At 39.5% G+C, this 26,082-nt stretch overlaps 1 protein-coding gene across 1 annotated transcript in view; it reads left to right on the top strand.

Annotated features, from left to right (window-relative positions):
* The window catches only part of ptpn1 (protein tyrosine phosphatase non-receptor type 1), a 46,063-nt gene extending 27,400 nt beyond the window's left edge, over positions 1–18,663 (top strand). The window contains exons 4-9 of the mRNA XM_066702737.1: positions 8,213–8,311; positions 9,305–9,442; positions 10,297–10,506; positions 13,831–13,992; positions 15,405–15,607; positions 16,181–18,663. Coding sequence (XP_066558834.1) covers positions 8,213–8,311; positions 9,305–9,442; positions 10,297–10,506; positions 13,831–13,992; positions 15,405–15,607; positions 16,181–16,454 — 1,086 coding nt within the window. The 3' untranslated portion in view covers positions 16,455–18,663. The remainder of the gene's footprint in view (positions 1–8,212; positions 8,312–9,304; positions 9,443–10,296; positions 10,507–13,830; positions 13,993–15,404; positions 15,608–16,180) is intronic.
* Positions 18,664–26,082: the final 7,419 nt, after the last annotated feature.

The raw sequence follows: 26,082 nt of genomic DNA, 5'->3' as shown, positions 1-26,082 counted from the left end.
TGGACGGAATAATAAGAATAACTGTTGCATATGTGTATTCAATTGATTATTGTACACTAAATACAGTCAATAAATATTGATTTAATTAGAATTAAATTACTAGAAGTAAAGATCGACAGAATATGCTTTTTCAGACTAGCAAAGTAAGCATACCGTTAGAACAACCGCAACAAAACGAGAAAGAGACACTGATACTTTCATGTCATTCAGCACTGCACTAGGCAAAAATAAACTAAAACGTTTCTAAAATTAGGTAATCGCTTAACCCTAGCAAAAACTAAATAATTTGTCCAGTACAAGATATTTACTATATAGTAAATGGTGACGGTCTATATGTTATGGAGTCTCCCTCAGCTATAAATACTTTGCACTAGTATCTGCTGGTCTCTGCTTTTTTTTTTTTTTTTTGTATAATACAAATAAATAAATAAATAAATATAGGACATAGTATTCGTATTAGATTATAATAATGTGTAATTCCATTTAAAAAAAAAAAGAGAGACCAGCAGATACTAATGCAAAGTAATTATAGCTTATATTTATAGCTTTAAACAATTGTCACTTAAGCTTTATTTCAAACTGAAGTTACTGTGTACTGGTGTTCACTAATTTTGGACTAATTGCAAGATTGATTTATATTGATTTAATATCAACCTGATTTAAGCCAGGTAACAACACAATGCCAAGTGTACATGAAGGCTCTCATGAAACATTTTTGGTGTTACAGCATAATAACATCTAATAGTGTGGTGAAATTATAATTTCATATGCTTAGTTCAGTGCAGAAAAGTGTGCATTTTAGATGAGAAGGTTTAGTTTACAAAGGCTGCGAGGTGCTGGAAAATATTTGACCGTGCACCTTGAAAGTACTTGAAGTGCTTGAATTTGACTTTTGGAAAGCTGTATGTACCCTGAATAAAGAGCTGTTATCTGAAATGCATACTATATTGTTTTCTGGTTGACAGGTTGAGGAATGTTGCACATATGCACGCAACAATTTGAAGTCTTTAGCTTATGGCGTTGATGTGGTACTTAAAAAAACATCCAGGGTTGGAGCTGTAGTCTAGATCATCCTTAAATGATCCATTTGCAAAGTCTTGAAAACATTTAATCCTGAACATTTTGTAGTGTGGGTAGATTCACTTGTTCAATGATCATGGGGAACTTGTGTAAATTCCCTCTCAGCCCTTCAAGGAACAGTGTTAATGTAACTTAATACCTATCCTGCTTAATAGGCTCCATGCACAGCCACTTTCGCATTTTATCTCAGCCAGCCCAGAAACTTCTGTGTGTATCACTGGAAGCGACTGCCGTAAGTATACGTTCAGGTGAAAATGACTTTCTATGCCCATTGACTACAAGAGCTCCCCAGATGGTCAATGATGTACATCGTATGTAAGAGCAGCAGCTGTCGCTTAATCAAGCAAAAAAGAGAAGGGTTTCAAAATATATATTTCAAGTTACATCGGCCATAACCTTTATGGGGCCCTAAGTGAGATTCAGAATCGGGTCACCTAAATACCAAGAACTATAGAAAAGTGTGTGGTGAGATTTAAAATAGTGAGAGCCTGTGTTTCGGGGGGTCCTCTACCTGTGATTACATAGACCCCGTTCACACTTATTAGGCAGGCCCTGGGCCGCCTCAAATTTAGTCCGGCTTTTTTTTTTTTTTAGAGACCCCGTTCACATTTGCGGTTTTAGGAGGCCTAAGTGCGTTCACATATGCGGGCGAAAAGGAGGCCTAAACTAAATGCATGCCAGGAATTAAAAAAATCTGCTCAAACAAACCAGTTATGCATGGCATTAGGTCTGCTTACAGGTGTATGTGCTGTATTTATAATCACTTATTAATAAACAAACTTATTAATATTGATATATATCTCAAACTACACAATTCACCCGAAAGCAAAGCACATTTAGTAGGACGTGATTATTAAATCACAATAAATTGTATTCAATCGTATGCATCGAAAGCAGCCTCTGTGATCGCTTCTATAGTTATATTCTCATAGACCGCACCGCTCATACACTCTTTTAACTTTGTCTTCTATCCAAATTGTAAACAGTGCTTTAATTTCTGCATTATCCCTGTTACCTCCAACGCCGGCATTTGTGATTGTACTGCTCAGCTCAATATAATCGCATTTCGTATTGGATAGTAAACAGCTGGTCTCATTTTAAAATTTAAATGGAAACCTGCTTCGGTTAAATGTATATCGTTTTAATGCAAAAAAGTGAAAAAAGTTACCTGGTCACGTTCACAATTTCACAATGCAATTTTCAGGTGTAAAATGCATACTGTTAAATTCCAGACTTCAATCATACTTAACAAACAATAGCAAGTTTACCAGCTACACGCTTTTATTTTAATTTGACTGAGTAGTTTGTACTGTTTACATCATTATAACTCATTTCTTAGCCTAGACCAGCGAGCTAGCGAAATGTATCTACATTTACAGCTATAGATCAATATTGACATTTAAACAATATAGAGACTACTGTGTTGTGAAGTAGTGTAAGCTTGTTGGGTGCCTGTGTTTATTCTGTGGTGGCGAATCGGCATCTCCTTTGACTCAGACTCAGAGTCTCTGGGGGGGGTGGCTTGAGTTGCGTCACACGCTGACTCTTTCCACCCGGCCCAGGGCTTGGAGCATTTACATATACATTTAGGTCGCCTTTAGGTCGGGTCAAAAAGCGGGACTAGTTTTCACCCGGCCCAGGGCCGCTTTAAATCTCTGACCCCGTTCACATTTGAGTTAAGGCGGCCCTGGGCCGGCCTAAATCTCAAATGTGAATGGAGTCATATTTGTTGAAGGTTTTTTTCTTTGATCATTATTCATTATAAGATAGTGAAGTATGGAAGTTGTGGCGGCGTATTTAGAAACCGAAACAGTTGTTCGGGCGCCAGGTAGGTTATGCCCACCACATAAATAAATCACACAATCGATTTACATATCATAGTGGAGTCAGACTATACTTTACTGTGCATGTGCATTCAGTTCCCCCACGGCAGGTTTTTACAGCCCCATACACATTACAGTTAAAATAATAACCAAAGTAAGAAAACAAAACAAAACAACCAAGGAAAACTAATCACTCCCGTCCGATTCCCCATATACATTCTGAGTTATCATGTGAATCTTAAAACAAGGCCTAAAACATACAGGATAACATGAAAGTACAAAGTCCGACTTCATAGCAACAGGAGCAGTCCAGCCGCGTGGAGGATTTCCGCTGTGAGCGTGTAGTGCATTCAGTAAGCAGTTCTCTTTCCCGCAACAACCCAACACCAAAGGAATCGATCACCCGGAACCAGAAGTCAGCTCCCTTTCACCCGGAACAGTTAATCAGCCCCTCTCCTTCTGCTATATACCACGTGGGTTTTATGGGCTCAACCTCACTTGCATATGCTAATAGCTTAAAGAGCCCCCATACATTTACAGTCAAGGCTCTATATTGCCCTTCAATTTAGTTTAAATTTGCCACAAAGTGCTTTTTAATATCTGAGTTCTGGTGGTTATTCTGACATTGCATTTTTTAAGGTTATGATGCAGAAGCCTGTAAAACTCTTCCTGAATATAACAATGTTTTCTTGTTCTTCTGAATTATTGTGATTTCAAATGTTTTGGAAAACTTGTAAATTTGTTAGTGATAACAATGGACAAAGCAGTATGGAAAGGGGTATTTATTTCCAATAGAGGGTACGAATGCTGTTAATCTTTAGCTGTAGACTTACAACATTTAGAGTACACAACTAAAGCAGACTGAAGTAGAGACTTAAAGGCCGTGGGGAAGAGTGCACTCCTTATGCACTGTAAGACAAAGCATTAACAGGGCTCATCATTATCTGCGCTGTAAAATGCAGATCTTGTTCTTTCTCATTTTCTTGATTATTTTTGCGGCTTCTGATCTGCGTTGTAAAACGCAGATCTTGTTACTCGGTTTCTTGATTATTCTTATCTGCGTTGTAAAAGGCAGATCTTGTTATTACTCGGTTTCTTTATTATTATTATTATTCTTTTTATTATTCTTGTTTACACACCAAAATGTCAACGCATCTCTTCCTACAGTTTTGCACTGTTCCATACCAAACTTGGCAGTCTGCTTGTGCTGTGTCCCAAATAGTATGCTTTTGTTTTTATTATGGCTGTGGTGTACTTTTGGACCTACATGCCATATGCTTTAAAAGTGAAAGTAGTATATAACACTTTAAAGGCTGTGATTACAGTTATAGTACTTAATTAATGCTTATAGGAAAATGTAGGTGCTATTTCAGAATAAACTACTCGCCATCATCTGTGACGTTCCTGGACTGAGATACAGCATCTAGGATCTGATGCAAGTATCATCAGATATTGAACATCTCATTACGTCTTCTAGGATGATATTATGGCCAAACATACTATTGAACACTAATACGAACTCCTGTATGAAGTTTCAGTTTTCTGCTCAGAGCTATGTATCATGGGATATTACAAAAAATTAAAGGAACAACTTTGATAGCTTGTAACTTCTTGTAAACACTGCAAAAGCCATAATGGGCACCATGCCACATATAAAGCAGGCCAAATGTTTTTTTTTTTTTTTTTGTAATTTGAACTTTGACCTTTTCTTCAAGGTTCAAAGGTCAATTCAAAGTTATTATGCCTAATAACTGCTTTTAGATTGAAGATAGTCACATTTAGTATTGGACATCCATAACATTATGATCACTGACAGGTGAAGGGAATAACACTGATAATCTTGTTATCATGGCACCTGTCAGTGGGTGGGATATATTAGCAGGAAGTGAACATTTTGTCCTCAAAGTTGATGAAAAATGGAAAAATGGGCAAGCGTAAGGATCTGAGTGACTTTGACGAGGGCCAAATTGTGATGGCTAGGACAACTGGGTCAGAGCATCTCCAAAACTGCAGCTCTTGTGGGGTGTTCCCGGTCTACAGTGGTCAATACCTATCAAAAGTGGTCCAAGGAAGGAAAAGCGGTGAACCGGCGACGGGGTCATGGGTGGCCAAGGCTCATTGATGCACATGGGGAGCGAAGGCTGGCCCGTGTGGTCCAATCCAACAGACAAGCTACTGTAGCTCAAATTGCTGAAAAAGTTAATGCTGGTTCTGATAGAAAGGTGTCAGAACACACAGTGCATTGCAGTTTGTTGCGTATGGGGCTGCGTAGCCGCAGACCAGTCAGGGTGCCCATGCTGACCCCTGTCCACTTCCGAAAGCGTCTACAATGGGCACGTGAGAATCAGAACTGGACCACGGAGCAATGGAAGAAGGTGGCCTGGTCTGATGAATCACGAGTTCAAGGTGTTGACTTGGCCTCCAAATTCCCCAGATCTCAATCCAATCGAGCATCTGTGGGATGTGCTGGCCAAACAAGTCAATGGAGGCCCCACCTCGCAACTTTCAGGACTTAAGGATCTGCTGCTAACATCTTGGTGCCAGATACCACAGCACACCTTCAGAGGTCTAGTGGAGTCCATGCCTTGACGGGTCAGGGCTGTTTTGGCGGCAAAAGGGGGACCTACACAATATTAGGCAGGTGGTCATAATGTTATGGCTGATTGGTGTATATGAAATAATAAGTGGTCCATTTAAAAAATTTCCATAATTGACCTTTGACCTCTCGTTTCAGGTCAAATGCAATATTTTGCTCTATCACTCCTCACAGAGAGGAAATAGGCATTTGGTATATTTTGAGCACATATAGGAAACCATAGATGGGCTATCAAAATATGCTCCTGAATTTGACCTTTGACCTTTCCTTCAATGTCAAATTCACTGAGTATTAAACTCGTATTTTGTCCTAGACGCAAGGCTCAAAACTGATATCGTACTTCAGATTTGTAATGAACATCATATGTTTACTTCTAAAACACCTTCCAGATACCTTAGTTTTGACCTTTGACCTCCCCTTAGCCATGTATGATCTATCTGAAAATGCCCCATATGATGACCTTTGACCTTCTTGTAAGGTCAAATTTAAATATGTTCTCATAAATCCTTCCACAGAAGAGCTATCAAGCTGCTTTCAAGCTGTAATTCTTTAAAATATATTTAACATGCTGAACTGCTTATATTCATCAGATACTCCTTTAAATGGTCTTAAAATGGTAGTTTTTCACAGATGGCATTTCCAGAAACTTTTAAATCTAGTTGTTCATTGATGTTACTGATCTGTTATGCTTTTGTGAGCATGTGAAGCTGAGGCGGAAGAAACGAACAGAGAGCAGGAAGACAGCTGTTGTGTTGTACCACTGGAGACTGACGGGTGACATTTTCCCACAAAATACATGTGCAATTTGTAATGGAACATTTTCAGAAAGAGCGTAAAAAACAATTACAGGTTCAGAAAAGGGGTGGTTGAAGGTTGGCTTTGGAGGTCCGCACCAAACATCCTGTGGGCCGCATTAGGCCCTCGGGCTGCACTTGGGAACCCCTGAACTAGAGGAAGCCTCACACAACGTGACACAGCCATGTTCAGCCACACTACTGCCCTCACATTGTAGATCATTCAATTTTCTGGAACTCATGATGACTCACTATAAGGTTAATTTGAAAGATGAATAATGTAAATGTGTTATCTGTTTAAATTAAACGTTTGTCCTAAACCTGACAATTTCACTAGCTACAATATCTATCACAGATGTGTACAGATCGAAACCGGAAGTAAATGAGCTGGCTGAGATTTTAGCGGAAATGCGTAGGCTATAGGCCCTGCATAGAGTCCATTGATCCTTATCTATGTGGTCCCAATCTTTCGAAACCTGATATTTAGGGTGACCTACACAACTAATTAGGTGTGTTATGTTAACCAAACAATAAGTGCTGTGTATAGTTTACCACACATTAAGAACAGGTGTTTTTTTTCCCAAAGCCTCTGCCAACTCTCATCTTGATTTGAACAAGGTTTTATCCAGTTTTACAACTCCACAGTTGTTTTTTATTTGTTTTTTTTTCTTTAATTGTGCTGTGGTTTAATAATTAAGGAGGGAATGATGTTCCTTATCAGGCTATCATCTGAGCTACAGTCTCTTGAATTTGCTGCCCAGCTTTTGCTTTGGACTCTTTTTCAAGGACTTGAATGTTAGCCTAATGGTTTACTCCATCCTGTGCTCTAGATCCATTTAACAACTGTCCAGGACAGTTTGTGCAGCTGTCTTCCAGTGTCCCAGTGCTTCGATGTGAATGAAGTTGTTTTACTAGTTGAAACAAAAGTGTTTGGGAATGACTTTGGGTCGCAGGTTTTTTCTTGCAAAATACTTAATAATAAACATGAGGCCCTAATGCTGAAGAGTTGTTATGAACAACCTTAACCATAACCTATCTCTTTTAGAATTTCTTAATGCCTTTTGAAAATATTTGTGTAAGTTATGTGGCAAAAACATGGGACATGGGATTTCTAATTCAAATGCATACATTTTGGCAGGGACACACTCTGAACATGAATGTTTACTGATAGGGGGCAAGAATAAAGGTTTAATTTAAGTCAGAATAAGTATTTTTATTGAATTGAAAGCAGGACCAATCAAAGCACTTTATTGAAACAAGACAGTCTACTGTGCATGGACTACTCCTGGAGAGATCAATGTGTGTCTGCTCCCCAGCAAGCGGATGTAGCCTATGTTTGTATGAGGGCTCCACTTGAGTGATGGCACATTATTGATATCTTATCCATGCATTTAATCCACCTCCAGCTGCTATGACTGTAATTGGTGTGAAAAACAATCAATGATTTTTTTAATTTTAAATCTATATATTTGTATTGCCTCAGTGAGCAAGACAAAAATAAATAATTTGATGGATAATGGAGACCTTGTATGGGGGTGGGGGGGTCAAGAAGATGTATAGTATCTTAGTATATAATTTATATTATGTGGATTTTGATCCTATATCATCAGGAAAAGCTTCTTGGTGCTTGTGAGGAGATGTGGGGAAGTATATAGGCATTGTGTGGGATAACAAGCAAGCCTCTAACATTTGATATTCTCCCCCTCCCCCCCCCCCCCAGACTTAACATAAGCATGAATCCATTTGAGAGAATTTCTGAGAAATACTTCAAAGAGAGGTAGTTTCCAAGAGGAAAAGGAGACCCCTGCAAGATCTTAAATACCCTGAAGAGCAACGTGCTGTTTCTGCTGTAAATGTCTAGGAAGGGATGGTTGATTAATCACGGTGGTGGTTATTTTTTTTTTATTTCTTCCTCACAGGGCCCATTACCTAACACGTGTGGGCAGTTCTGGGAGATGGTGTGGGAGCAACGCAGCCACGGCGTAGTGATGCTGAACCGGGTCATCGAGAAGGGTTCGGTGAGTACGATGGCAGTCATTCACTTCCTCGTATCTGATGAATCCACGGAAACGTGGCGTTACAACAATGGGTCCGATGAAGAGGGAGTTGGGTAGAATGGAATTCTTCAGGTTTTATCGTTTTGTGTTTTTTGTGTGTTTGTTTCCTTCAGACCTGTTGTGTTTCCACCTCACACTCAAGGCCACAACATTTATTTCTATTGAAAAGCTATAAATCAGTCAGACATTTTTATCGCTATGGAGATGTCCAAGTTGTCTGTGAAAAATCCTCTCAGGCCTTGTTTTTTAAACCTGAAGAGCTATTGAATGGTGTACTGGATTGTTACATTAGGAAATTAATTATGAAAAATTATGTATTTTCATAATAGTGGACTGTTAATCATACTCTCTCCTTTCTCTTGTTTGATTTGTTGTAATTGGTCAACCATAGCCACAAATGTAACCCATTAACTTTACACCACAATTTTAATTTTATCTGTAATAAATCCCAAATTAGCTCATGCTTAATAGGGTCTACCTAAATTCCTCTTTCCCCATCAGTTCATTTTTACTTATCTACTCCAACTTATTATTCAACTTATATACTGTTTAGTGCGACTGTTGTACCTATCTGCCCACAGGCTGCACACCATACTATGTCCAAAGTACTGTTTAGATGCAAGCTATTATTACATGCTAATTAGAAATAACAAACACAAAGCACAGCAAGACTGAACTGTGGCTCTTTTAGGCATCGAATGACTCCAAACTAAGTATTTATTTTATTAATGGCAATTGTCAGTGTGTATGATTATTCTATATATATATAATAATAACTGGTTTGGTGAAAAACTAAATACATGTCCACTTTGTTGATTTACCAATGGGAAGGATGTTGTCTGGAGTACTGTTTTGTTTTAGTTTTTTTTACTTGCGTGTATGCAGTGTGTGACTTCTTTGCGGGCTCTTGGTGTCAGTGGGCTGTGTTCCAGTGCATTTCTCTTCATTCTGCAGGTAAAGTGTGCCCAGTACTGGCCCCAGCGAGAGGAGAAGGAGGTGGTATTTCAGGACACCAGTTTCAGGCTAACTCTAGTGTCCGAGGACGTCAAGTCATACTACACTGTGCGTCAGCTGGAGCTGGAGAATTTGGAGGTGAGAGACTGTTTAGCTCTGTCCCAGCATGTTTTCATCTTTTTCAGCCTTTTTCTTTCCCAATGAGTTCAAAGGAGAAATGTATAGGGGGGATTTTTCAACTCTTTAATTTACAATTTACAACAATTTTATGCATCACTCAGTCGGCTTGTTCAAGTTGCACAGACTTTCTCTAGTAAGTGTGAAGGAAGCTGTTTACATAATCAAATATGCCAGTAATATAAATTGTGGGGAATACTTACATATGAACCAGCACTCATGGGACTCAAACCATGCCAGGAAAATTCCCACACACAGCATAACAGAGCCTCCGGACCCCCTCACTGTAGGGGTCAAGCAGTCAGGCCTGTACCGTTCTGTTGGTGTACGCCACACATGCACTCACCCACTTGTCGAGAAAAATGGTGAAGGATGACTCATCTGACCACTTTTTTCCACATCTCTGTTGACCAGTGCCTATGGTACCCCAATAATGACCCCTTTCAAAGTCACTTAGATCCTTTACTCTTGCTATCTTCATCCAAATTTGAGGTCAAGTGTGCCTGCTCAGCATTTTTATACATGCCACAGAGCATGATAGAATTTTAATTGCTTAATTGTATCATGCAGTACACCTGTTTGGAGGCATCTGCATTCGTTATGTTCCTCCACTCCACTCACTCTATCGTTCCTCCATTTATTCAGGTTTTTCATTTAATTTGTCGCCTGTCTATATATCATTCTTCAATTGTTTATCAAAATGTGCGTATATACATAAACAAGAAAAAATTATAATAAAATGCTGACCATTTGTTTTAATGCAGGTGGTTTAGATACCTGCCCTTCTTCACTGCTTCCATTTCCTCCTCTCATAGACCCAGGAGACCAGGGAGATCCTTCATTTCCACTACACCACTTGGCCTGACTTTGGGGTGCCCGAGTCCCCTGCCTCCTTCCTCAATTTCCTGTTCAAGGTGCGGGAGTCGGGCTGCCTGGGCCCAGAGCAGGGCCCTGTGGTGGTCCACTGCAGCGCAGGCATAGGGCGCTCCGGAACCTTCTGTCTTGTGGACACCTGCCTCCTACTGGTGAGAACTGCAGTTAAATCGACAAACCTAGTATGGGAGAACATGCACCTTTCAATAAGTCTTTAGAGTTCTTATGTTGTGTACTTTTTTCCTTTTTTATTTATTGACCAGTGCTGAATTTGTATTTATATTTATTGCTGAAAGGTACAGTAATGCCAGCACAACACATTTTTCTTACATTTATTTTCAATTCAGGCTAGTGCTGGGCTCTTGAAGCGGCTTGTGAAATTTAGGTGAATCAAAAAACAACACTGAAGTTTGTGTAGTACGTTTTTTCCACATACTTTGCAAATGTTTGGTTTTTAAAGTATACATATTAATGCATTTTATATATATGTATGTATGTATGTATATGTGTGTGTGTGTGTGTGTGTGTATGTATATAATATATATATATATATATATATATATATAATGTATGTATGTATGTATGTGTGTGTATGTATGTATGTGTGTGTAAGGATTTATTTTGTTGTTAGCGAGCCGTAGATGTTTGGGCTATCTTAGAGGTTAGTCAACCTCAGAGGCTTCTCTGCAAATAGCAAGCTACCACTTGGGGCGCCCCTGTCACAGCTGGCTGGCACACAAGCCCAGATTAAAATCTGAGATGTCGGCACTCTAGGGCACAACCTGTAGTGGAGCTTCCACCGGTTCAGCCGCTCTGATGGCGACAAATGAGGCACCGATGAATGAGGAAGTAAAAGACGCTGCAAAGAAACCCAAGCAAAATGCCCGGTGGTGCAATGATGAAAGAAGATGAATTGCTTGAAAAGTTGTTGCCAGCTGAGCTGTTACTTTGGTCACCAGAAATTCTTAGATTTCAGACCTAGATTTCAGTTCCTATCAATTTTTTGTATTGCTTTATTTATGGCCACAGGCTTCTCTGACACACTTCTAGATGGCAAATTGTTGGCATGTTGGCTGCATTTGTCATTGCAGTCAGAGATGTGGATATTTGCCATCACATTTTAAAGGAAAGTGAGGGTCATTGTCAAATACTTGAGTAAATTACATTAAAAAAATTAAAACACAGGAAAAATGCACCATATCCAAATGTAAAACCACATTTCATGTGCAAATTCTACAGAGATATATATCCTTAAATGACCGCATTTATAAAAGATAATTGGTCAGTTTATTGTGAGCTTCAAGATAATACGTTTCAGAAAATAAGTTGGATGGTTAGCAATGGTGCATTTCACGTTAAAGTTAATGAGGAAAGCTGTTTTTTTGGCTATCTCTATTGTTTTGGGTTTGTTGTGTACATATATATGGTTGGGCACTGTTCAGTACTTTCTATCATGTTGTAATCCTAGATTTATAAAAACACTTGCCTATGCTGGACTGTTTTGTTATATAGCCTACATATGTTCATAGTGTACTTGTATGTTAAAATTCATTAGAAGGTAGATATTCACAGATTCCTAGCTCCATCAGTGACAAAAAAAAAACGTACCAGCCAGTGGCAAACATCACCAAAAATGCATGAGGGTGTGTAAATGTGTGGTGAACATGTTAAAACGTGTCATTTATTCAGGTAATTTATCAATCACCATAACAAAAGCTAATTGCACACCTGTATAGACTAGACAGGGGGGAAAGGATCTGGATAGAAAAAACATGCTTCCACACAGTTTCTACTTCATATCAATCACATATGCAATAGCATGGCAGCTAATGGGGATCTGTATAAAGACACTAAACTAACACATGAGAAGGGGTGTTATATGGTGAAACATTATTGCTCGTCATACTCCTCTTCCTCTTCAGTGCTACTCCCTTCTCTGGGTCTCTGCGCGTCATTAAAAGGATTTCATTTGATTGGCTAGATATTCATAGTCACAGTCTGTGGTTGGGTAAAAAATATATAATCTCTAGGAATGATGACAGACAGTAACGTCCTTTTCATTGGTCAATACCATGCACGCCAGCAAAGATACAATCTCTGCTACGCAGCAAAAAATGCATGTCTCTATCGCAAATCATTTCCCCATAAATTAATACATTGTAATTGATGCAATTGCAACACAACAACTTTTGTTAAATAAATATCTATTGTAAAAATACATTAGAAGCCGTATTGAAATGGCGTAATAACAGCAGACCTGTCAACTCTCACACACCTCGTGTCAGACTCTTGTATTATTGTAGTGACATTTTCACAATTTTTTATTGTCACAATTTCAAATTAACTATAAAGGTTATGACTGTTTTATGAAGGAATATTTTCCAATTACAGCTGTAACTGACCGACCAATATGTTTTTATTTTTCATTTTTTATACATTTTCATTCAATTGCCAGTTTAGCAATGTGAGCTGCAATTAAAATGCCAATTTCCATTTGTGTCCCCGGGTGTGTGTGTCCCTCCTGATCTGGAAAAGCTCCTCTGGTTTGATGTGGTTGATGCTTTTCATGATTTTGGAGACTTGGATCAAGTGCCCACGTAGTCTCCTCTGTTCCAGGGTGAAAAGGTTCAGTTCCCTCAGTCTCTCCAAGTAGGACAGTCCCTTCAGACCTGGAATAAGTCTGGTTGCTCTCCTCTGAACTGCCTCTAGAACAGCGATATATTTCTTGAAGTGTGGAGCCCAGAACTGTACACAGTATTCCAGATGAGGTCTAACTAGTGCATTGTACAGTCTTAACATTACTTCCCTTGTTTTAAATTCTACACTTTTGACAATATACTCTAACATTGTGTTTGCCTTTTTATTACTTCCCCTCATTGTTTGGATGGAGAAAGTGAGGAGTCCATATAGACTCCTAGGTCTTTCTCATGCAATACTTAATCAAGTTCTATTCCTCCCATAGTGTAATTATAGTGGACATTTTTGTTAACTGCATGTATTACCTTGCACTTGTCCACATTGAATTTCATCTGCCAGGTGTCGGCCCAGAACTGAATATTATCCCTTTGTCCCTTTGAATAGCCTGTGCTGCCAAGATTGTATCTGCTGAGCCACCTATTTTAGTATCATCTGCAAATTTGACAAGTTTGCTAACTATCCCAGAGTCCAGATCATTAATATAAATTAGAAAAAGCAAAGGCCCTACTACTGATCCCTGTGGAACTCCACTAACGACCTCACTCCAGTTAGAAGCAACTCCTCTAATTGACACCCTCTGTTTCCTATACATCAACCAGTTAATAATTAATCTACTTGCATCACCCTGAATGCCTACAGCTTCCAATTTGAGGATCAGCCGTTGGTGTGTATGTTCACAGACTTTAGTGATTAAAAAAAACAATGTACATATCCGTTTGTTTTTCTGCCTAGCCTTTTCTTTCCTGCCTGCTCTCTGATACCTTTGTGCCCTCCCTCAGATGTCTAAGCGTAAAGACCCGTCCTCTGTGCGGATTCGGGACATCCTTCTGGAAATGAGACGCTACCGCATGGGGCTGATCCAGACTGCTGACCAGCTGAGATTCTCCTACCTCGCAGTCATTGAGGGTGCCAAGTGGATCATGGGAGACACATCTGTGCAGGTGGGCAGCTTGTGATTTTTTTTTTTGGAGGAGGGGGGCGTGTTATCTTTAATTTATGTGACTCAGAAGCCTCCTTCAAGTCACAACCATCATACACACACAATCGTGCTTCCATGTGATCTCCGTTAGCTCTGGACTTGACCTTTTGTTGAAACTTGCGCTGTATTAGGTCGGTTACATTGTGGTAACCTGAGGTCCAAGTAGTGTTGTCACGATACCAGAATTTTTACTTCAGTACTGGGTTTAGGATCACAATACTCAATACCATGACAGAAAAATAAAAAATAAAATATATTAACCAAAGTCACAGAATATCCAATTGGCTTTATTTTTCAAACCCTGAACAATAAGCTGATAAATTGGGTAGAAAAACCAAAATAACTAACTATAAAACTACAACACTGTATTAAGTAACAATATAATATTTCTCAAAAGCAGGTAATTTGTTACAAGACAGCAGCATAGTTTTTTCAAGGAATTACACATTATATTTTAATACACAACCTTTTTTTACAGTCATTTAAATACGGATAAGCACAGTTATTATGATTATTCTACACACATATGCTTTTAGAAACACTATACTAAATGTCTGCAATATTTATACAGTGAGAAAAGTTTAGTGCTTTCAGAGAAATTACTAGACTTAATTCTCTCAATCATAACAACATATACTAGAATGGTTCAGTAGTATCTAGTAGTTTTTGTTTCTTGGTATCGAATTTTCAGTATACCATCAAACACATAAGATTGAGGAAATATATTTGTAAGTAATGCATTGTCTGTGGAAATTCAGAAGTGCATCTTGTTTGCAAATAGTTATGTATCTTGGTCATGGAACAACCTTCAAAAACGTAGTAGTAACGTATCGATTTATTCTAAATCGTTTAGCTATTTTTGTAATGTTTATCTTGAACTGTGTCTGTGTAGTGCTGTGTAAAAGATTATCTGTGTATTGTTGCTTTCTTGGCCTTGCATTTTGAATCTCCAAGGGACCTCCTGGTTAAATAAAATGAAATCTGCTTTTCGAAAGTTCTTGCATGGAATGTTTCAAAAGAATCATTGAAAATCTCTATAGTGGAACTTTTCCCATTGCACATATGACACCATGTCCACAATGTGCATTATTACTTGCCACTATGTATCTGAGCCACAGTGCATCTACACTTCAGCCAGAGCAGATCTCTGAAGAAAAAGGGCATTAGTCAGGTGTGTCTTCTGGATAACAAAGAAAGGGGTTTTCAAATAGGATTGGTATGTTGTCATTCTCCAATTTGTCCATAATTCTCCCCGCCATGACTAAAAGCTCTATGTAAGAGATTTGAAAATGTTAGCATGTACAGCAAGACAGAAAAACCACTATAATTATGACTAATCAGTCTGTTGAGTGAATGTCTGTGATTTATGTTTAGGAATCCTGGAAGGAGCTTTCCAATGAGGAGGACGATCCCCCGGAGTTCACGCCCCCCCCCCCCCGGCCCCCCAAACGCATGGAAGTGGACGCTCCCAATGGCAAGACGGAGCCTATCGCATTCTTCCCCTCGGAAACTAAACCCGAGGACCCCCAGGTGGAGGAATTCATCGAGAGGCCCCAGAACGACCTGAGAATTGAAAGGTAACCAGAACTGACACCTGCCATTGCTGGACACTGTTACTGTTACTGATGCTATGGTAATGCCACAGTTGTGAATTATACTGTTGTACCCACTTCTTATAGAGACCTAAAGATGATTACAGTACAGGTGAAAGGTTAAGTCAAGAGGAGGCCCTTGGCAAATCAAAATGCAAATGGCTTCCTAATTGCACATTTAAGAGTAAACCCTGGACTCAAAGACCCAGTTATCACACCAGTGTCTGAACTGGGTTCAGGGGATACATCAGTGTAAATGACAGAAATGCTATATGAATATGTACCTACCAGCACCTTTTTGGAAAGCAAGAAAAATGTATGTAAAATACTCCAAACAATAAAACAGTATTTTTGGAAAGCAAGAAAACGACTAATGCACCACTCTGGAACTCAGATCCTTGACTTCTGGTCTGAATTACATAACATTGTTTCCTGTATGATCATTTTTACTTTTTAATATACTAAGGGACACTTTTAAATTTAAGCAGTCAGCTGTTCCCACTGCATTTAGTTTATTTGTATATTTATCTATTTATTGTCTCCCTGCCCGTGTCACAGCTGTCGCGCCGAACCAGAACTCCGCAGGAGGGTGGGGGGAGATGGAGGGGCGGCTACAGCTGGCCAGACAGGTGGCCAGGCTGGACTCTGGGACCAGAATGCAGAGGGACAGAAGACCAAGGAGCAGGGGGCAGGGGGCGCTGCAGGAGCAGCAGTATTGGAGGAAGACGCAGAAGGTCCACTGGGAGCTTGGAAACCATTGTTGGCAAATGTGTGCTTGTGTACAGCCCTGGCCCTTGGTGCTTACATCTGTTACAGGGCCTGCTTCCACTGACCTCTCCACCTTCTCTATCTCTCTCTCTGTCTCTCGCTCTCCTTCTTGACGCATAAAAACAAGGCCAGTCAGCCAGGCCATCGACTTGGAATCCATCCACCCCATCACCCCCCTCCCCTCCTCTACTCCCCCCCCCCCCCCCCAGACAGAGTACTGGGACTTGGGAGTACACTGCTGAATGGGGGCTCAGATGTGTTTTTTCTGTCTCAAATGCAATAGACAGGGGATTTGGGAGGAGCAGCCCCACCCCCTTGCTTCCAACCAATTCTGACCCAGGGACTGTCCATTCTAAGCTCAGGACCTCCATTTTTATTAGATTTTTTTTTTCAGTTGTCACACCCATTAAACATAACAGCAGTTCACATAAAAAAAAAAAAAAAGCATTTTGTTTTTCTCCATCGCTTTATGTAAGGGAATTTGTGTATATGTGTACATATATAATAGTCATTTTATAATTTTTATGATGTAGAAAACATACAATGCCCTCCCAATGCCCATGTTGTTTGCCATAACCTAAACACATTTTTCATACCTGCATTTCATGTTTTCAATCAATTTAGTTATGTTCAATTTGTTCTTTTTTATTTTGGTGGTTTTTAGTGTCTTCTGAGTAGTGCCTGTGACAGGGTTAGGAGGTAGATGTAGAGCTTCTTATTTCTCTGTATGCCTGCACAGCAAGTCTTTTAAGTGGGCAATACTCTACCAGAGAATAAGCTGAGGCCAAAAGAACCAAGGAGTTTGTGACAGAAGAGGAATCCTGCGTCATATTTCCTACATACAACTTTACATTGACATAGTTGTACTATTTTCCATCATAGGTCAAATATAGTGTTTTTTTTTTTGTTTTTTTATTGCTATCCAGTTTGACATCTTTCAGTGTTTTTAAGACTTTTCCGAACAAAGTGTTTTTTTGGAGTGTCCGCTTACTATTGTCTTGGAAAAGCCTCTGTTTTTTAGTAACCTATAAATACTTTTTCACCCGTATCAGTATTGGTAGTAAGCATGATTGGCCAAGTTCACAAAATAGAGGAAATAATCCTGGAACGATTTTGACCATTTGTGTTACATAGCGCATCCAGTGCGTTATTATTTTATGTTTTTGTGTCATACTCAGTTCCCAAATCCATGTGATTGAAAGGCTGTCTGCTTTGAAAATATATATTCACACAGCCTCGCTCTGAATTGCTGTTGGTTTCTATAGGTGTTTACTGAGTTCTGCTTAACCCAAACCGACGACACTGTTGTTCTGTCGTGAGTGTTTCAGGGAGGGGTTTGACTCTACTCGACTCTAGACCTTTTTCCGCTGTTGCTTCTTTTCTCATGGAAGACCAAATGTGCATTTTGACAATATTGCAAGGTGCCACAGGGTTGAGTGAACCCCTTTATTAAATAACGTCAAAACGACCAGCATGATAGTTTTGTGATTAAGGTGCCAGGAGGAAAAATTAAACGCACAATGAAGACGGTGGCTTCCAGAGTTCAGCCTGCAGTACTGAAAGGCTCGCAGCCAGCTTCGCCCTTCCTCTCTATGCCAGCAATATGATACTACTTCACCCTTTAATGACTTACCGAGGGGTTAGGCTTGCGCTGTCGACCACGAAGAAATTCAGGGAAAACCAACCAAAGCAAACAGAGTGTAATGCAAATACATGCATTAGTGATGAGGATGGGGGGGGTGGCAAGTGGTATATTTAAACAAAATGGTGCAATCAAAACTAATTAATCACATATGGCGTGCCAAATGGGCAAGAACATGTAGATGACAGCAAGACTGTTTTATCAGCTTCTCCAATAAGGATGGTAACCTAAAATGGCAAAGACTGCCAGTCAAGGTGCTTCCTTGTGCGCTGATGAGTACTGTATTTCTTGTTTCTCCCAGTTTAATGTGTTGTTTTTTTTGTTTTTTTTCTCTCGGAAGTGAAAATACATTTCCAGCCACTTCTCCGCATAGTTTTTGTAACCCGCTTGTTTGAAAACCACAGGCATGGAATCGCAGGGCATTCTTTGCCTCCTCTCCCCCGAATTTCCCCGGTATCTGTACATGAGCTCACCATTCTTGTTTTGTCATTTTTATTATTATTATTTTTTTATTATTATTATTGTAACTACTGCTTTGTCCCTGTTTTCCCCCATTGGATACATGTACAGGATTTCATTTTCAGACTGAATTCTGAACATAGTCTGTGGTAATAAAATCATTTGTCTGTAAGTGCATCTAAGCTCTGGTGTTTTTTTCCCCCCTCCCTTGAACCTTTGGGTGTTCACAAGTTGGTTTGTTCATTTTTTTGTTTTTTTGTTTATAGGTTTATTACAGGTAAGTTAACCTACTTGGTATGTCTTTTTGTTCTTCTAACCTAGGTGGTAACCCATAAGACAGTTCTCAAGCTCCTATATTTTTTGTACATGGATTTGCTGAATAAATACTCTGACTTTTGCCAGTGATAACTAGAGGTCTGTGGGACACTTTGGGCTAGCGATACATTTGCTTGTTCTTTGGCACTGGGTCCGCCCTCTATGCAGAGTAAGGGTTAGTGTTTATGGACACTTTGACTGCAACATTAGTGCACCTAACGTCCAATGTCTTTTAGGCTGACAACTAAGCAAAATTAATTGTTAGTCTTTTTTAATCATCTCTTGGAATAAAAACTTTTAAGATTATGATTTAATCTATAGTTTTCAGTATTATGTGATGATTGGTTGTGTAGTGCTTTTAGAAATTTTAGATAAACAGATGAAGTTACAAGTTAATTACAAAAAAAAATACAGGTTAACCCAGAGCCCTCCTCTTACATGAAGTGAAGGAAAGAACTAAGGATGCGAGTTGGAGGTGCCTTTTTATATCTTCACATAGACAATAGGTTGCAGTCTTGGCTATCAGAAGGGATTGCATCATAAAAAAAATTGTACAAAATAGATTTGCCATGTACATAATGTACAAAGTACAACTTGTTGTGTTTGTGTTGATTGGTGCTGGTCAGCATTCTTCATTCAGCACATTTTAAAATGTAAAGAAAATAAAAGTACATTTTCCCACTAAAGTTGTAATTGAAGGTGAGGGGAGTCGGGTGTACTTTTAAGTCTCTCCTTCCCCCCTCTCTGTTTATATATTTCAAATGTTTAATTTAACATTTTTAGTTCAACCTAAATGCTGTGTCATTGAATCAAACGTCCTGTAGATATGAAGTCACTCTGTCCATAGTTTAAGAATTAGGGTAAATTTAACTTACGCGGGAGAAAAATAATTTTTAGTTATTCCACTTCCCAACTCAATTTAAACATTCGAAAGTCCACAAGAGGGCACTCCAGGACGTGTTTGTGCATTTTAAATGGAAGTTATTTATGTATAAAGATGGTGGAGACTTCGTTTTATTTACCCGTCTTTATGCATTTTATATAATTTTTATTTTTTGTTAATTTTAAACATGTAATGGGTATATTACCGATTTACCGCCCCCACCAAAAAAGCGAAATTATATCTAATTCTTATCTTGACTGTAGTTTCAATTGGCTGTGTTCATACCTTGCAGATGTCACCTCTTCTCACAAACCTCCCCAGAGAATATCTAGCGATCTACAAAATTTGGTTTAGATTTACCATGATAAATTTGACATCAAGCCTAGTCTCCTACATGCTTGCACAGTTGTGTGCATCTACTGTAGTTTTCTGTTTCTCAGTTGACTTCTTCCATGGTGCTATACTTATGTGGTACATTGGCTTTCACATGAAATTTGGGGGGTGTTTGAAATAAGATCTTGGACCATAGCACAACCTTAACCTACCTGTGAATCTCCAAATCACAAACAGATTCACAGTCCTGTTTTATTTAATTATCACAGATTTAATTTAAATTAAAGGTACATTTACCATTACCACAAGTTTTGATTTGGTTTAGGCCTAATTATTTTCCATAGGATTACTTTGAAACACTAGCCTTCAATGGCTGTTTGTCTTCTTGCCTACTTCGACCCATTAATTATAGCCCATGTAGCAACTGATTCCTTCAAGATAATTTCAACTAAAATGTGTGCAAACCGAGGCGCTAAAGTTCCGCTTTGTCCTATCTCGCCAAAGGTGACCATTCGGTCTGCCAACAAGTTGCAGCAAAACGACCTAATTCTCGTAAAAAGATGTTACAACATTCCTGTTCTTCCCTGTTACATTTATTTTATGAGTATCCTGCAGGTTTCATAATGGATGGCTGAAATTTTTGATGAAGTAATGATGTCTATTTAAAGGATGCCCAAGTTCTTATTTCTCCAGATTTTCTTGTAATATTTGGGGGTCATTGCAGAGGCACTGGAGGTGGAAGGGTTAGGTGGATTTCATAGTGGGGACATTATTGCAAGGTTACATGTAAGTTTGTCTTTCAGCTGTGGAGCAGTGCTTTGTTAATTTTTAGTTTTCTAGAATACCACAAGCAGCTGAACTCAAAATCAAGGCTTGTTTGCCGAAGGGGAAAAAAAAAAAAGCATGTATTTTTCTTAATTTCACATTAAAGCATCATTGGGTAACATTGTCCCATTCCATAGGACAGCCTTGCCTTTATTTATTTTTTTTATTTTACTCTTCATTACATTATTAGTCAAATTGGCAAGATGAAGGAAAAATCACAGAAAAATTTGGATTGGCTACATAACCGCTGAGTAATAGGAAGGAAATTGGGGGGGGGGGAAATGTATATATACCATATAAGTGTGTGTGTTACAGTGGTTAGCAACTTGTCTCTTACATTTGTTTAGTTATGGTTGCTGTGTCAATGATGAGATACTGTGGCTGGAGTAGTACTGGGGTGCTTTCCAAGTACAAGGATGGCCCTTGGTTTATTTCACAAGATCACTGGAAGCGAGGGACCAGAGAGCATCTTGTTCAGTGCAGGTGGCCTGTGTGAAAGGCAGTTTGGTGGAAGGCAGATTAGAGTGATTCCTTCTGGCCATTCCAGACTGCATTGTTATTGAGTGGCGTTTCAAGGTGGAGTGCCCGTGAGAGAGATGGCTGTGGATTGTGATGCCTGCCCACATCAGAGATGTGCAGGGGTGATGAGAGATCACAACTCCTTTGCCTCAGTCTCGAAAAGGTGTGTACAGGCAGGCCCTGACAAGTTTGTCTTCAAAAGCAGCAAGGATATGCCTCATCTCTGAGGGAGCTTGGGAGACACTGTTCCTGTAAGTGGTGCCCACATGGTAGTAAAACTCTCTGCAAAGGTTTGGTTTTGCACTATATCTATGAACATATTGGCACAGCAGACACCAGACAGACAGTTCACAGTGTACTTAATAGGGTTTATATGACCATTCTTGGCCTTCATGACTATCTCGGCTCTTTTGTTAGAGGCCCATACTAATAATGTGCACGGTTAGAATATTTATCTTCCTGCTTTCCAATTAAAGTGCTCATAGGGATTGAGGTTCAGACTCTGAGCAGCTAAACTCTGCTAAACTCCCCAGTTTTGATAGTGTTTGTTAAATGTGAAAGCCTTTTGCACAATCGCATACATTCTGGAAGCGCATGGTTGTCCAAAATGATGCTATTCCTACTGGCAGTCATGGTGGCCCTTCATATAGAAAATCCTTTACGTGGACAATGAGCTCTGGGATGGTGAGCGATGAGTGCATCTTGGACAAGTTTAAATAAATTAATAAACAAGTGCACATGCAATAAAACACAACAACAAAGCAAACCAATTTCTCAGTGAGCAACGTGTTGGAGACCCCTGCTCTAGAACAAATGTTATTTTTCTAGCAGTTCCCCAGGATTGGATTGGATTGCTAAAGGATTAATGAGTAATCCTAGCATGAGGCAAGTCTGACATGAAAACATCTTGACGTCCCTTGCCATCTTGACATCTGCTGACAAGCTGATGGTGACAGTGGCAACACGTATACCCTGGAGTGTGTTTCACTTCCATGGTAGTACACAGACTGTAGTCTGAACTGTCACTGTGCCTTTTAACAGATTTCTTGAGGTGATTGCAGAAAGCTGATGAGTCACAGTGGATGAGGATGAGTGGAAGGAATGAGCTGGCACTGAACAGTTAAATGAGGGGAAAGGGCTTTTCCTCTTTGTCTTTTCTTCCTCTCAGATTCTATTTGATCTGTCTCATGCTTTCTTTTTATAGCTTGCTCTGTTGTCATCCCAAAAACTCCAGACCATGCCTTCCTTGAAGCTGCGTGCCAGCACATAGCATTCACTGAGACACGCCAGCATGCTGTTGGCTTGGTTCTGAAGCCAACGGGGGAGTACATTAGTGTGAAGACATTATTCAAACAAAAGGGCCACTTCTCATTCCTCTGGCCACTCTGCTCAGTGGGTTTTTTGTGTTTTTCTCACCCAGTACAAGTCAGCTGGAGTTTTGTACAGGTGCTCATTTGGATAGATAAGGTATTTGTAAGTGTACACTAAGTGCTCGGGGGGAGGGTTGCTGCCATGGACCAGGTTCGACTTCCTGTTCGGTGATCTGCAGGGGGGGGAGTGGCACGGTAGTGGGCGGTAGGTACAAGCAGGAAACGGCCCAGGAATGCTGCTTCTGCTGCCGTTTCTTCTGAGTAAGAGCACCGCACCAGTTGAACAGACAGCTGACGTCAACACACAGGATAGAACAGGCCGTACTGAAAGGCACTGGGAAAAGTACAGGAGAGGAGGGGCTAGAGACAGGAAATGGTCTTAAAGAAGCAGAGCCCTTGGCAGTGACTGAAAACTTGGTCAAATGGCCCATAGGCATACCAAGGCTTATGATTTTGCAATGTTCATATGTTTTTTGTTGTTGTTGTTGTTTTTAATCAATGTTGTGGACACATTGTAGGACTGTTTTAAAGCGAAGATGAAGCTGTAAGGTTGTGTTCACACTTATTTTGTTTCTAGTATGCGGTGGCTTAGTAGAGAAGGATAGATATTACTCAAGCCATCATAGAAAACAACATTCACTGGAAAACAAGAATGAAAAGAAAATTATTTGCTTTGTCTTCATAAAATGAGTCTGGTTTGACTTATATTCTGTGTAAATATGAAGCAGTCCTATGCATACATCTTGGATTATTTTTTGTCCTTTGACCGCAGTGAGTCAATTCAGCAATTTCCAGAATTTTTTCCAAAACCTCGCAGGAAGTGAGTCAAAAAGTGCATACATCAAAGTATCGCACATTGTGTTGACTAGCTTTGTTACACTAGTTAATACCATTCTTTTAAACTTTTCTTATATGTGTGTGGCTTATGAATCTTCATCTTTTCTTCAAATATAATTGCTGCAAACATTAGAAATCAATAAGAATTCAATAAAACTGGTCAGTGCTATTTTTGAATTTACACTTTCGGTCCGAATCAAAGGGAGAAGCTGGCAAGGGCTGAGTCAGTCGGTGGAAAGTGACCCCATGAAGAGAATGTGACATACTGTCTCCAGACCTAGCCTTTAAACTGCACAGTTGTCTCTTCAAGTTTAACAAATCTGAAATATCATGAAACTGTTTTAAAAGGAAGGAAACCCTTTGCCCACAGTTATATCCTACTCTGTCCCCCCCACCCCACCTCAACCCACTTTACCATCCCCATTGCTCCTTACACTCAAATTGCAGAACAATACAGTACTTTCCACAAAACTCTTCAAGTTCATATGATTTTATTGTCCTAAAATTCAATGTAATTAAACCTGGTAATTCTTCAAAGTAAACCTGTGTGGATGTTTGGGTATCTGGCTATCTGATCTGTTTTGTATTTTTACTCTCCCAGGGTTAGGAACAGGGAACTTGGGTGATGGTTTGGTTCAAATGGCAGATAGTCAACACTTTGACCGATAGAGAGAGGAAAAAAAAAAAAAAAAAAAAAAAAAAAAGTTTCTCGCCTAAGTAAGCGATTATCTATCTGTGAGGGTGTGATATCACAGGATGTTACTTTTGGTGCAAACGAAAGGCCAAAGTGCCCCCCCACCCTTTCTCTAAATTTTTTCTTACATCAAAACTTTGTATTGAAAATGATCTGTGCATTTTATGAATACATTTATCAGGGCGTGATACAAATACAGATAGTGCTTAAACGTCCTTTTTCATAAAATCTAGGACCGCCCCCGGGCTTAAGGAACTGCTTCAATTCTTTATGTGGTGAGGAGAAAATGTTGCAATTCCTTCCCGTGGTGCTTTATTTATGTATAATATAATATTATATATATATATATATATATATGTGTGTGTGTGTGTGTGTGTTCAGTGCACCTATATATATGTGTTCAGAAGCAGTTAAGAATAGCACTGAACACATGGAACACATCTGGGATCAACTGCAGTAGTGATCCAGGAAGCATCTAGAGAAGCCCTAGTCGCTTCCTGGATCACTACTGCAGTTGATCCCAGATGTGTTCCATGTGTTCAGTGCTATTCTTAACTGCTTCTGAACACATATATATAGATGCACTGAACACACACACACTCTGTATCTGCTTTACTGTGCTTTGTGACTTAGGACCTTATACCTGGTAACATTTTTCAGCATATGCACCATCTCAGTGTCCAAGTCTGAGGTATGCACTAGTGCAATTGTGCTTGTGTCATTCTGAGAAATTCCCTGCGCTGCAAGAAACCTGTTAAACATCTTTGCTAGGCTAGTAGGGGGTCAGAAAATGGTGAAAAGGAGGGCTAGGATTTGCTTCAGGGAGGGGTCCTCCTACACAGTATGACACAAAGGAGTTTCTGTTCACTGTGTTTGACAGACATGTTGCACACCTTTTCGAAAGAGACGGTCAAAGAATCCCTTGTTTGCTTTTGTGTGCGTGTCAGCTTGTGTGTTTCTTAAGGAATAAAACTATGTGGGAAAAGGAAAGTGACCTTGGAAGGTGTGTTTCAAAGTTATGATCATTTATGATTTTGTGTTGGCTTATTTACAGCCTTTTATTTAAGCAAAAAGGCCTTGTCTGTCAATTTTACGGTCATTACTTGGACTATAAACCCAGATAAGGTATCTAATTGAAATGACCATTAGGAACAGAGAATGGCCTTGAAAGATCTATCAAGGCTCTGGTCATTTTCAGCATGAGGTAACAACCAATGCAATCAAATTTGGCTTACGATTCTCAAAGAGGGGCACGTGGATGTGTTTGTTACCCTATTAATCAGGGTATCCTCATCAAATCCGGGCCAAGGTATTATTTGATTTTATGTAAAAAATTGAAATGGTTGCCTGCTCTTCTAGGTTAAAGTGGCATGGGTGCAAACTAGAAGAACAGGAAATATATGCTTCTAAGTAGATTATGGAAAGAATTTAGTCACAGCCTCCATCTGTCTCGCCTTTCCAAGTCTTACAGATCACAGCCTAAACACTTTACAAGTCACTTTCTTGAATCCTCTTCTCAGGTAGCAAATATATTCAACCCCACCCTTGTCCTCCAACAACTTTAGATTTTAACTTGTTCAGTTTTTGCTCTGCTATTAAATTGATAAATAAATGCTACAAATCTGTATCAGCACTGAAGAAGTTTATTGTACTAGTCTATTAAGTCCATCCAATTTTGCTGGGCTCTGTTCAGATGCCATAAATAAAGTGTTGTTAAAGAGGGGTAAAAAGTAGCAGCCATTTGGTTCAACCCTCCCCCACAGCAGTTACACATTGTATCCAAGGAAATGGGGTTGACCCAAGGCTGTATCTCTT

The sequence above is a fragment of the Amia ocellicauda genome, chromosome 4, assembly GCF_036373705.1.
Source record: "Amia ocellicauda isolate fAmiCal2 chromosome 4, fAmiCal2.hap1, whole genome shotgun sequence".
NCBI lineage: Eukaryota > Metazoa > Chordata > Actinopteri > Amiiformes > Amiidae > Amia > Amia ocellicauda.
The sequence above is the reverse complement of the archived record's forward strand: the minus strand, read 5'-3'. Positions and strand labels throughout refer to the sequence as shown.